At 34.6% G+C, this 14,742-nt stretch overlaps 1 protein-coding gene across 14 annotated transcripts in view; it reads left to right on the forward strand.

The window, feature by feature from the left end:
• The window catches only part of Gug (arginine-glutamic acid dipeptide repeats grunge), a 257,116-nt gene that overhangs the window by 74,934 nt on the left and 167,440 nt on the right, over nucleotides 1-14,742 (forward strand). For all 14 annotated transcript variants that reach the window (XM_069825198.1, XM_069825188.1, XM_069825191.1 and 11 more), the window contains one exon: nucleotides 2,355-2,517. In XM_069825198.1, the coding sequence (XP_069681299.1) occupies nucleotides 2,355-2,517 (163 nt within the window). The remainder of the gene's footprint in view (nucleotides 1-2,354; nucleotides 2,518-14,742) is intronic.

Below are 14,742 nucleotides of genomic sequence, written 5' to 3' on the forward strand. Positions count from 1 at the left end.
AAGTCAATCCCCATTGATAGAAGTTTAACCAACAGTATATCGTGTGGGACTACATAGAATGTGCGTTTAAAGTCAATAATCACTGCATCTATTTGGCTATTTGAATCTATTCCGTCTGTTAAATCCTGACATACAGTTACTAAGTGATTCTTACATGAGTAACCCCCCAGAAACCCATGTTGACAATTATGTAACTAATTTGAATCATTCCAATGCTGCCTTAGATATGCTGAAATCGTGTTCCATCTGTTTGCAAACCACAGAGGTGAGGCTGACTAGTCTGTAATTTTTTATCTCTGAGCAAGACCCTGACTTATAAATTGGCACCACTATTGCATCTTTCCAATCTTGTGGGACAATACCATTGTTTATTAATATTTCAAATATACGCACTAGATAGGGAATAATGGCTTCCCCTCCCAATTTTAACATGTCTCCAGCAGTACCATCATGTCCTACTGAGTTATGAGTTTTCAATTTAGAGATTCTTCTCCTTGTGTCCCTAGGCTTGATAGAAAACTGACCCGTATTTTTCACAGAAACTAAGTTAGGTATTATTGCCCTCATCCCAAAAACAGTGGCATAATAGGAATTTAGTTTTTCTGCTTTTTCACTATCCTATACAAAAACTTGTGTCGTCTCTTCACATATTTATAAAATTCCACTTACCCATTTTGTTCATTTTTTTAAAGTTTATTTAAGTAATATTCCTGCGCCTTCTTTTTCGCATTAAGCAGTTCTTTGGATAGTTGTGCGAATTTTGTTTGTTTTACAATGCTTTCCTTGTGCTGGGTGTAGGATTTTCTTAATTTTCTTTTCAGTTTCCGTATGTATTTATTATAATATTTCGGATTGGGATTGTTTGATAAATGTTCAACTGAGATAAATTTGTGTATTCCTGTTAATATATTCTACTTGAACTCCACCCAGCATTCTTCTACACTACTGGCCTTTACTACCCATAAATGAGTACTTTTCTCTAAGATAATTTTGAAAGTCTTCTCTGTCTGCTTTGTTATATTGCAAGATATTTTTGATCTTTGTTCTGATTTGCTTGTACTTAGCATTCCATAATACTTCAAGAATTACCGCGCCGTAGTCACTATTACCTGGAATCACTACAGTACCTGTGACTATTTCTGAATGTCTTAAAAGAAATATGTCAGTAAAGAATCTTCCCTCGTTGCCCTATTTGTTACTTGTGTTAAATTATGTTTCCAGATGATTGAGTTTAATAATGACTGGGCCTGACCCACCCATCCCTCCCTCTATTGTACCCTACCAGTTTACTTGGGGCAAATTTAGGTGTCCCGCGACGATAACATATTGGCTGTGAATGTGTATTTTCAAACATATCTCTTATTTTACACAGTACGTTCAAGCCTTCTTTCGGAGCCCTGTATAAACTGATGATGTGTAATATGTTTCGCAAATAATCATCCACTATATCTACACACAATATTTCGAACTCCGAGTCTTTAAAAACCCCTCCCCCTGTTCCTACACAGTAGCGTCTGTATGTTACATAATCGTTTCTAAATACTTCTGAGTCTGTTACTTTGCTGGAAAGCCATGATTCCATTCCTGTTATAACATGAAGATTTTTGCGAATCTACTAGGTTCCAGAATTCAACTGATTTATTATAAACGCTTCTACAATTGACCTGCAGCACCACTAAAGACTTACCATTACACGACATAATATTGCTGATCCCTGTTGTTTCCACTGTGGCTGCCGCTACCTCCTCTGCCTCCCCCGTTGCTGCTGTCGCTTCCACAGCTGTTGTTACAGTATATACTATTTGCTGTCGTCATTTTCAGTTGTTGCCCCTCTCCATTGATGCCGTTCTCGAGAACAGCGATCCTAGTTCTGTTGCTCCTCTTCGATTTAGATGGACTCCATCTTGTCCCAGGTCCCCATCACCAATTCATGAATGTTTGCTCCCATTCTATCTGCCACCCAGTCGAATGCCTCATTGATTTGCCCAATTTGAGTCCAATGAAAATCTCTTCGCCGCACTATACCACTGATAATTATCTTTGCCTGGGAGTACAACTCCTTTGTCCTTACTGCCAAGTCGTACATATCTCCCATAACATACTCAAATCATCACCTCAGGTCATTAGTCCCCGCATGTAATATTATAGTTATATTTATATATATATATATATATATATAACCATATCTTCTTTAAATGAAAGTTAATTTTTACAGTTTAATTTATTACAAACTTTCTTTCTAATGTTTGTGACAAGCTTATGAGTAGGAAGTATATTGCTTTAGTGCTCTCTGCTGTACGTTTTACACTACTTTACACTTAATCATGTATAGGTGATAAATTATTTTGTTTCAGCCGGAATTGGTAGAATTTTATTACTTGTGGAAAAAGACTCCTGGTGCCAATAACAACCGTCCCCACCGCCGGAATAGGAGACAACAGTCACTACGTCGTATTCGAAACACTAGAAATACAAGAGGAGGACAAACAAAAGAGGCAGATGCAAGTTCTCCTGCAGGTATTTATTTACATCTCAACGCTTTGTTGCATGTTGAAGTGGTGTGGTACAGTGCTTAACACTAACACTGGAAAATTGCATGAACTTAATTCACAAGCAGGCAGGAAGCTGATTCCCAAATATTTATCGTCACTATGTTTTAGTTTCATACGAAATTGGAACACATGGAAACAATTTTGATACTAGAATAATGGAGTCCTATGTCATGGCATCGTGCTCTAAGGCATCCTGCCTAGGACTCACATTATGGAATACATGTTGCTTCGAACCCTCATTTTTTTTTTCATTTCATTTATTATATTGCATAGATCTTACATTAGCAATGAAACTTTAAGATGTGGAACAAGTTAAAATTTTACAAGACTACAATTACAATTTTTACAATTTTTTTACAGTTTCAATTTCAATTTTTTACATTTTTTGGCAAGATGTAGCGAGATGATGTGAGGCGAGGATTTGCCAACAGGTTACCTGGCATTTGCCTTATGGTTGGGGAAAACCTCGGAAAAACCCAACCAGGTAATCAGACCAAATGGGGGTGAAGTGAAGTGAGCCTGAGCGCAGCTCCAGATCAACAGGTCAGCAAATCTATCAACTGAGCTCTACTAAAAATATACGATACATAGCCAATCAGATTATTAAATTTACAAATCCAAACAATTATTCATCAGCTGAGCTATAAAATATAATACATAGGATGTAAGTTAATTCAATTTAAAGGCATAAACAATTCAGTCAGTTGAGATATACAGAAATTGATAATACATATCATGCAAATTACTTCAAATTACAAGCATAAACAATTCATCAGTAGAGCTATATAGATTATTATTCAATTTAAAGCATATACAATTCATCAGTCAAACTATGCAAACATATACAATACAAAGTAAACAGATTAAATCAATTTACAAGCATACTTTCGTTAAGCTATACGAAATTGTACAGTTCATATAAAGTAGATTAGTTCAATTTACAAGCTTAAACTATTCATCAGTTGAGCTATATAGACTACTGGTCAATTTACAGCATATACAATTCATCAGTTAAGCTAAACAAAAATATGAAATACATACATAGCAAACAAATTAAGTCAATATAAAAAAACATATTTTAGATGAGCTATATAAAATTGTACATTTCAAATCAAGTAGAATAATTCAATTTACAAGCATAAACAGTTCATCAGTTGTGTAGAAGGTATGAGTATGTAGAAATTTGGTTAATGCTTTTCTAAACCTTTTCTCCTGGTCCTTCAAAGCTTTAAGATAATTAGGCAGTGCATTGAAGACTGTAATACATGAATAGTGAACTCCTTTTTTATAACATCTTAGACTAACAGAGGGTATATGAAGATATGATTTATGTCTTGTATTAAAATTATGAATGTCTTGATTAGTACTAAATGTGTGTGGTTTTTAATATACAACATCATTAGGGAAAGAATGTATTCACAAGGTAAGGTCAAAATTTCTAAATTTTGGAAAATATTTTTACATGATGTCGTTTTATGCACACCAGCCATTATTCTTATAGCTTTCTTTTGTAAAACAAAAATGTGTTTAGCTTCAGACGAGTTACCCCAGAATATTAATCCATATTTCATTACAGAATGAAAATATGCAAAGTATGATGTTTTAAGTAAGTTTATATCACCAATAGCAGATAAGGATCTTAATGCATAACAGGCAGAGCTCAATTTATGAGTAATACATTCTATGTGTCTTCCAGTTCAAGTGATTAATCCAACTCTAAACCAAGAAACTTTGTGCTTATAGATTCTTTGAGATGAGTTCCATTTAATCGAATACTGTAGGAAACCTGAGCACTATTGTGTGTACTAAATTTGACTGCATTCGTTTTACCAACGTTAAGTGCTAGTTTATTTGCATGGAACCATTCATTCATTCATTCATTCATTCATTAGATTCAGCACTGTAATAGAAGTGTTTATAAAATTATCGTATTGTTTGTTTGAAATAATCATACTTGTATCATCTGCAAATAAAATTACATGGGATAAATTGTTTATGGTGAAGACTAAATCATTAATATAAACTAGAAACAACAATGGACCTAAAATCGACTCCTGGGGAACTCCATGTTTAATATTTAAAAATTCTGAATAAGTAACTTTATGACTATTTGGTATATTTATTTCTACTTTTGATTTTTCTATTTGGTAAGTAAGATGTAAACCAACCCAGCATCTCATCTTTAATACCATAAAACTTCAATTTTTTTTTTACTAATTGTGGTCTACACAATCAAATGCTTTAGCCAAGTCACAAAAAATCCCATCGACATGTAGTTTCGAATTTAAAGAACTTAGTACTTCATCCACCAACCTAAAAGCAGCATTCTTTGTTGATTTTTGTTTTATAAACCTAAATTGTTCTAAAACTAATAAATCGTTGTACTCCAGACAGTGATATAATCTATTATACATAACTTTCTCAAACACTTTTGAGAATGTTGTTAATAATGATATGGGTCTTTAATTAGCAATAGTACATTTATCTCTCTTTTTTATATTGGCTTTACTATTGAATATTTGAGTCTTTCTGGAAAAATATCACATTGCATTGACAAATTGCATAAATAGCTTAATAGAAGGGATATTATTTCAGAACAAGCTTTCAGAACTTTACTTGGGATTTCATGATATCCAGAGGAATATTTTGTTTTTAGATTTTTTATCACATGCATGATTTCTGCTGTGGTAGTGGGAATAAATTTGAGACCTGGAAATTCAATGTTAAATACATCTGTTAGATAACCAATTGCAGCAGCATTTGCACAATCTTGAATGTTTAAGTTCTCAGTAATATTTATATAGATGTCGTTAAAATGATTTGCAATTGATTTTGGGTTATCTATTTTAAAATCATTGATTTTTATAAAAGTGATATTTTCATTCTTTGACTATCGATTGGTTTCATTTTTAATAATATCCCAAATACTGAATTTTGTATTGTTTCATTCATATACATTCTCTTTGCATCTTTTATAACTTTTACAAAATTTTACAGTAATTCTTATAGTAATTAAGAACAAGTGGATCATCACTATTCCTACTCATTAAATATAAATTCCTCTTTATTACGTGATATTTTAATTCCCTGAGTTATCCACATATTCTTACTTTTACATTTTTTCACCACCTTGACTGGAAAACATTCATTGAACTAAATCGTAACTGTAATGAAAAATGCATTAAATTTACTATTTATGTCAATGGTACTGGTACTAAATATACTTTTCAAGATTCATTTTGTAGACATGCATTTAAGTGATGAAGAGATTCAGCATTTATAATTCTTTTTTTGGTATTTAAATTAACACTTTGGAATTTTTCACTCACATTGAAAACACTTAGAATTTGAGCATCATTATCAGACAGGCCATTGATTAAAGGTACAGTTGAATAGGAATTCAGCCTACTTTTATCTATAAATATATTATCAATGGCTGTACTGCTTCCAGCTTGTATTCTGGTTAGGAAACTTACTGTCTGACTAAGATTATAAGTTTCGAGAAGCGAGTTTAGTTTGCTTTTACATAAGCTTTCTGATAGATAATCTATGTTTGTCACCATAGATTATAAATTCGATATGTGGTTTGTAAAATCTTTTCAATAATGAATCTAAGTTAGTTATAATTTATAATCTCCTATTGGCGCCCTATAAACACATAAGATAATTAGATTTGATATCTCATAGCCAACTTGTATTCCATAGATTTCAATATCTTGTTGAAGACAGATCAGATAAATCAGTTTTACTAAATAATAGATCCTCTCTGATAAAAATACAGGCAACCCCCTTTTTGGAAGACCTGTCTACGGGAATGAGAACCTAATAAATATCCATGTAAAGACAGTTGTAATATTTCCTGTTGTTTGAATAAAATAGGAATTTACACAAATCGAAATTGCCCTCTAAGCAACAAAGAAGAAGAAATGACTGAAGATCATCTACAAACCTGAGAAGTTCTACTTGATGGATCCACCACAGAGAAATTGGAGAGCAAGAACGCTAATGGCTTCGTTGCCAAAGCCCAGCATTAGATAACAACAACATATTTCCTGTTGTTTCATATGATGTTCAGTTATACATAATATCTGAGGTTTATGATTTTAAGATGCTAAAGAAGTGATCAATTCGTCAGTTTTTTTGTTTTAATCCCATAATATTTTGATAAAAAATTATGAAGTTACTGTGTTTAGAAAGTTCGTTACTAGAAACATCAGAATATTCTTAATTTAATTGAACTTGTTTTAAACACCTTACTGGTGAGAGGTTTAACCTAAAAAAGGAGAAGGAATACACAGGAATATTACAACTTTGCTTTTTAACATGGCTACCTCTGATGCTATTAGCAATAAGAACCGAAAGGTGTTCCTTGCCTCTACCATTCAGATGCAGGCCATGTGATGTATATTCATACCTTCTTACAGGACTTATATTTATCAAACCAATATGTGATGCCCCAGGTCTCATCAGAGCCCGCTCAAGTCATATATTCACACTCTGCTCCCTCCTGTGAAGATACGGCTTGTTGTACTTGCTGAAAAGACTGAGGAATCCCACATTGGTATGGCTGCTCATTTCAGTTATGTTGTTGACATCTTTTTCAATAGAGTAGTTAAATCGTTATCAATGCTATTACCTGACACGCCCACTATAACTACATGATCCCTCTTAGAAGAACCTGAACTCAATTTCATCATATGCTCAACAACATTTTTGAGGGGAGCATTAGGTTTATATACACTAGATACCTCAAACTCGTCACTCAGTTTCGACTTTAAAAGTTGGGAAATACCTCTTGCATGGCTACTTCCTAAAATCAATACTTTACTCTTACTATCATTAACCTTATCTGTTTTCTGACTGACCATGTCGATACTGGGTCTGAGTTACATTTATTGCTTGAAGAGCACTGAATTTGTTGGTCAGTTTGATTGTTGCAGCTTCATCTGCTGGGAAGAAATTTTCTCATGAAATTTTGGCTAGTGTATGGGAGCTACTATAAGTAGCGAAATTCGGATACAAAAGCTAGCTGTAACTGCTGGGTGATCATCATGCTAACCACACGATACTTCCATTGACTGAGTTGGTTCAGACTGTAACATTTGAGACTTTCATTTGATAGGTCCCAGGCTCAAGTCTCATGGCCAATCAATCTGACTAGGGTTTTTCATAGTTTCCCTCTGTCACAAAAGACAAATGCCAGATTGGAAATTGACATATCATGATTCATCACTGCCTCTATCACCAATATCATAAACATTAATCTAAATCTAAATCAATAACATGAACACAAGTCTTCTACAACACACAATAGAAACAAGAACTCAACAATAGTAAAAACAGCCTACTGGTATACTCACAGATTCTAAACACGCAATATGACCATGGATGTTAAGTGTGTTTAAATAAACCTAAAAAAAAAGAAAAGAAAAAAAAACCTCTATTCTGGTTGGAATGTTCATCCACCTCTACTTCGGTTTGTGGATGTGGATCAGCCAGTCGGTCAGTCTGGGCACCACGGACCATTAAATTAATGAAAGTTTTGTCTTTGATATTATATTTGTATCGCCTATAATAATGTTATTTTTGTCTTATATCTACATTGTCAGAATATGAATCTTAATTCTGCTGTTATCTGTGCAGTAGTGAGCCCTTGTTCATGTTATTGATGAATGTAAAATCAACTGTCATTTCTAGCAATTCTGAAATCTTTTAGAAAACATTTCTACGAGACAGTGGCAATAAAGTAACTCTTAGATAATGACTGGTATCACATTATTGATTTATGTATTTTGATAAAAACCGCCAGTTCAGCTATTGCAAGACTTTGTCAATGAAATCGATTTACTAATTTCGTGCCCCTAAGTAAAGAATCCAAACAGTTTAATGAAGTCTCCAATACCAGATTAACATGTTCACAAAATTTTATCACAGAAATTATTTCTCTTTCCCATCTCCCCCTCTCCAGTTCTTACTTCATTCCTTCTTTCTTTCTTTCTTTCTTTCTTTCTTTCTTTCTTTCTTTCTTTCTTTCACCTTTCTCCATCCCTCCCATCTTTTCCAAGGTTCCCTTTTATACACACAAATGTGTCGATTTCCACAGAAGGACAATGCATTTTCGTTGATCCCAGTAAGTTTATTTAGACTATGGTAGCTTTCAATTGGAAGCGGATATTTAGATCATCCTTAAAAATGTTGCATTAACTGTTTTTTTGGCAAAATTTAACACATATAATATTACTCATGGACATCTTATTATTGTATCTCAGAATTAAACACTTTCTAAAGTTGGTCATAACTATAGTATGTTATCATGGAAACATTTTATAACATTATACACTACGTAAAGTCACTGAAGCCATGGACAGGATTTTAAATGATTATACAGAACAAGTCAAACCTAATGGACAGGTACTATACAAGCCAAGTCAAACCTAATGCCATCTATTGGTACTACAGTCTGGCGAGCAGGTTATCAGGTCTAGCAGATAACATTCTATCCAGTTCATGGCACTGCAGTCTGGCAAGTGATTTTTCGTATAGCTGATGAATTATTTGTTTAAGGGAATGGAACCTATTGAACAAAATGCTTTCAGGTAGACGGTCTGTTGTAAATGATTAGATTGTTGAAGTATCTAAATAAGTTGTGTGTAGCCCTAGAAATCAGTGTGAAAATTTGAACTAGTAGGCATTTCAAAAACTGCAGTCCATATGGTATTGGAAAAATTTACATTTTACTGTCTGTAACTTCACTTGTTATATGCACTCCATGCAAATGGTTATTGCAAAAGATACAATTATTTTGCTGCGGACATTTTTCATGATATTGACAATGATAAACAGATCGAATGGGGTCTACTGATTAAACCACTTTTCATGTTTCTGGGCATGTTCATTGACACATCTTGTTGAACATGAGGACAACAGCTTCAAAAATTAATATGTGGCGTGTTCATGCAAAAGATAAATTAAGTGATCCCTTTTCCTTCACAGAATCTGTTGTAACATCTCAGAATTACCTCGGCATGTTGGAACAGGTTACAGTACCAAAAATTTCCAATATCAATATAATCTTTCAACAGGATTGTTGTCCTCTCACTTTTCTGGCATAGTTCTGGATTACCTACATGAAACATTTCCACAGAAATGGATCAGAAGGGATGAATGGAAACTATGGATACAATATTTTTTAGACTTCATTTCTCTGGACTGTTTAATTGGCTTATGTCAAGCAAACAGTGTGCCTAATTAATCACATTAACCTGCTGAAAGAGCAAGTCAGAGAAGCACTTACTTCTCATCACTCTGAATGTTCTTGGTCGTGTATGGAAGGAATTTAAGTACCACTTAGGCCGAGGGCACACAGAATCAGATGTGGCATGGTATGACGCAACATTTTGTCTGTTGGTACTTGTCTCCCATTTATTTCTTATGATGTGATGCACATAAAATCAGACGCTATGAGATGGTCACAAGGAGATACGAGAGACAACATTGGATGACTGCTTGAACTTGGTCACGAGCAAATGGTTTGATGACTGCAGTGTACTGCGTTTGCATCAGTAGTCACATCCACGATTGCAAGTTTCCACAGCCTACAGATATTATTGTTATGTAGTGCACATTATTGAGAATGGAGCTCGATGTGGATAAATAAGTTGTTTTAGTACAAGAAAGATACATTCTGTATAGACCCAGAAACAAAATTTGGGCCACCTGAATTTTGTGTCTGGGTCTGTACAATCCCCCTTTGAAATAATATTATGACAGTAATGTGGTTTCTGAAATATGGAAGGAAATTTCAAATGAGATGAAAGCTCCAGGTGAGTAATAACACTAATAACAAATAGTAATTTGTAGTAGATTTACTTCTCTGCTCTATATTATCACTCATTGATTTAATACATTTTTCATTATTGTGGCTCGTGAAATATCATAAACATGCAAAATGAAATTTGTGTGCTACATTAGTAGTATTTAATTATTTCAAGACATTTTGATTTGTATAGATTTTTAGGTGTATTAGTCATCCTTAGTCGACCAAATACAATAGAATTTCTGATATATGTATTTTTTTAAACTAATGGCGGGCACTTGACATACATCATTCACCCATATGAAACCAGTTATCTAGACCAATTTACCGACAAAGTTGTTGCTCAGGGTGTGCCATAGGAGGCTGGTCTATACTACACCCGTCATGAGATGATTATGGAGATTTTTTGGAATGCCACAAGGGAACTGGAGCTTCCTGGAGAAAACCCATGTTACCTGGGCCATGGGCTTCCCCAACACAAGTTATAAAATCAGGGATACACCGGGGATCGAACCCAGGTCCGTAGGATTATAAGAGTAGTGCCCTAGCTGCGAGACCACTATGGTGACAGAATTTCTGATATAGACAGTCTCATTCATTGACGCCATTTTCTATGCTAGTGCAGTTTTCCAGACCCACACAACCAGCAGATCAGTTGTCACGAGCAGACAGTGTCAAGTTGTCGCCAGGCATTGTGAGACACTATAAAGCAGAATGTCGTGTCGCAAAGAGCGCTCCTCGTCATGTTTGATTCTGTGTGCATCCGGCATTAGATATCTGTTAGGTTACCATGGAAGCCCATATCAAATTTCAGTGAATACACACTGAAAACTTGGAGAGTTATTCTTTCATTTAGTGGCTGTTTCAGATCTCCAAACATGACTTTACATACACATCATACATCAATATCAATTTTGTACAATCACTTTTCGAAAAAAATTGTCTTTTTTTTAATAATCAGTAACTTGAATTAATATACATATTGGACTAACAGTTAATATTAATTTCTTTATTAAAATTTTATGTGGATAAAATTATGCGTTTTTGAATTTAGTACAATATTTATTAATATCCCATTAATAATTTGTGAAAATTTCCTTCGTGGCACTTCACATGGAATCTTTTATTCAACACAGATAAATGTAAATATGTGTTTATTTAAGTTCATTATAGTTTAGAAATAATTCCGAGATCACATCTGGACTGTTATATTACGATAATACTTGCTCTACGCTTAATACTATGAAGTAATGATAAAAAAATAAGATACGTTAAAATTTAACACAAGAAAGTCTTATGATACATATTCCGAAGTGATACAGTGTTAAAAGTTGTGTAATCAATATGTATAAAAAATAAATAAAATCATAAAATTTCTGTGAAAAATATTGACACTTGGTATGCAGTCTTATAATCTTGTAATTATAACAGTGACAGCATACATTATCATGAGTTGTTTCATCAATAACGGTTATTAGGAAAGAGATGAACAGGACAGAGAGATTTAGTACTATATGTTACAATATATCAATTATAACATGCACTTATCTCTTCTCTGAAAGTTCTTGCTCAGAATACTGTATCCAGAATTTTACATAACTTTTGAATCAGGTAAATGATTGGTGATATTTACTAAAAATGTGCTCTGAACAAAGGATTGTTGCAAATTTTTTACATTATTACTCTTTCCATATTTTTCTTCTTTTTCCTCTTCTTAGTCTCCAGCCCCAATCATGGAGTCAATCTCACAATGTCCCTTGTATACACTGTAAGCCAGTCTCATCTATGAAAACAGTGTCTTCAGTTATTCTCTTGTTGAATTGGAAGCAGAACAGTTCAGAAGTATGTAAGTTGTATGAGTTAGCGTTGTGCATTACAGATGCTGTGTTTGGTTCAGGTTTGTCTAGTATGGTGAAGTTTGATACTTGCCAATGTTCACTCTGCGAAGGAGGCCTGTCGTCCTTGTTCCATATTGCTATAAAAAGTTCGCTGTCCACCCCTTCATGTTTTAAGCGCTTAAGAATTTTAGCACAGATCTTGTGATTAGTTTTTTCAGATGGAATAAGACTTAGTTTGTGATGTCCTAGTTGCCTGTCTCATGTTCAAACATTGCAGGACACTAATATGAGTGTTGGAGTGTTTCACTATCACTCTTGCAGAGTTTACAGGTTTGGTGATTTTAAAACGGTACTACAGATATGATTCTGTTGCAGTGTGCCCATTCTTCTTCATATTTTTCATAGCAAACATTTGTATAAACTGGTAATAAGTAATTAAATCAGGCAAATAATAGGCTACTTCTTGTATGGGACATTCCCTGTGAAATTGGACAGCAAAAAACTTTACAACTCTGTAATTACACGAAAGAACACATGTGTATAGAGGGATAGGAGATACTTTGTGTGAAGTCTGTTCTTGTTTAAGTCCATTAGTTTTCTTGGCTTAACGAGTTAAAGTTATCCTAATTCTGTAAAAAATCTCAAGTTTCAAAGGGCGTAAACTTGAAACGACTTATGATACACATTTCAACAAAAGTTCTTATTATAACTGAGAGTACGATCTTCTTAGAGAACCCGGAGGTTCATTGCCACCCTCACATAAGCCCGCCATCTGTCCTTATCGTGAGCAAGATTAATCCAGTCCCTACCATCGTATTTCACCTCCCTCAAATCCATTTTAATATTATCCTCCCATTTACGTCTTGGCTTCCCCAATGATCTTTTTCCTTCTGGCTCCCAACTAACACACTATATGCATTTCTGGGTTCGCCCATATACGAATACAATGCATGCAGTTAACTATGCGTACACTTTATTTTATATTAATATTTAACAGGAGCATAAGTAGATATTCGAGGCAGACCCGACTCCATGAGGCAAAAGGGAAAGATGAAAAAGAAAAAGAAGTAGATATATCGATATTTTATAGACTTTCCCACGGAAAATCAGTCAGATCTTCTTAATATATCCAGCTGTTTGCTGACAACATAAACTCCAATATAGTCTACTGTAGACTTTTCAGTTTTTGTTTTTCATGAGAAATGAGGGGTATTTTGATTGGTGTTCATTATAGATGCCTGTTGCTAGTATCCAGAGTTACAGTGTAATCAATATATACCATAGGGCTGTGTCTTCTGCAACTGGTACTGATGATTTTAATTTAGTTCTTTCGTGGTTTATGGATGGACAATATAGAAGAATGTATTCCAGATCTTCATCATGATTATTACACCACAGACAATAGGATTATCAGAAAGAAATCGGTGTAGGTTAAAGGCAGTCAAACACCGTCGTACTCCCGCTCGCTCACGTAAGCGAGAGCGGCTGAAAGGGAGTGCTGCCACGGAGGTCTCGTGTACCGGTAACAAGAGCTCGGCAATGAGAAGTCCCGGGATTCCCGCAGCGAATACGGTGACGAAGTTATGCAGTGTTTGTGCCACATAGGAAAGGTTGAAGCGTGCGGTGACAGCCATACATAATTTTGTATTTCATGATTTTGTGTTTCATGTATATTGAAACTGGTTGAGTGAAAGAGAAGGCCTTATGGCCTTAACTCTGCCAGGCAAACTAAAAATAAAACAACTACTACTACCACTACTACTATTACTACTACTACTACTACTACTACTACTACTCCTGCTGCTGCTGCTCCTCCTCCTCCCCCCCTCCCCCCCTCAGTTGGCTCTTTTATTATTATGAATAATTAATATATCATTTACACGATCAGGATCAATAGAGCTTTGTTTCTCCGATACAATCAGTCCTGCCCTGCTAAAATTCCTTTCACTTGCAGTACTGCTTGCGGGAATGCAGAAAACTTCTTTTCCTAATCTAGCAAGTTTCGGGAAATAGCCTGCATGTAACTTCCACCAAGACAGAAGATTTTTGCAATCATCTGTAGTATTCCTGCTCATGTACTTTTCCATCTCGTCTCTGTGATTTGATGTGGCAGAGCGCCATTTTCGAAATTTCTTTGAGGGAGAGGGCAAGGGATCCTCATTCACTTCCACTACTTCTACTGTATTTAAGATCTTTCGGACATTTTCGTGAATTTCCTCTCTTTTATCTTCACTCAGAACTAAAAGTTCCTTGAAAGAGGGCTGAAGGAAAGTGGCCAAGTAATGTCTATCATGAGTTCATTCAGAAGTTTTACATTTATGAACGTTTCTGTCCATTTCTTTAATTTCCTCATGATCTCATCATCATCATCAGCAGTTATTTCGCAGGAATCTAACAATTTAAAAACCCATGGTACAACAAATGGCAAGGTCGGTTCTTTTGCGCCTTCCAAGTCATCTGTGGCGTCTTTTAAAATCTTAAAGAAATTAGTTATGTTTTCCATTATTTCTCCGTGGTAAAATGTCATCTTTTCTTC

Source organism: Periplaneta americana, chromosome 1, assembly GCF_040183065.1.
Source record: "Periplaneta americana isolate PAMFEO1 chromosome 1, P.americana_PAMFEO1_priV1, whole genome shotgun sequence".
In the NCBI taxonomy this organism is placed as follows: domain Eukaryota; kingdom Metazoa; phylum Arthropoda; class Insecta; order Blattodea; family Blattidae; genus Periplaneta; species Periplaneta americana.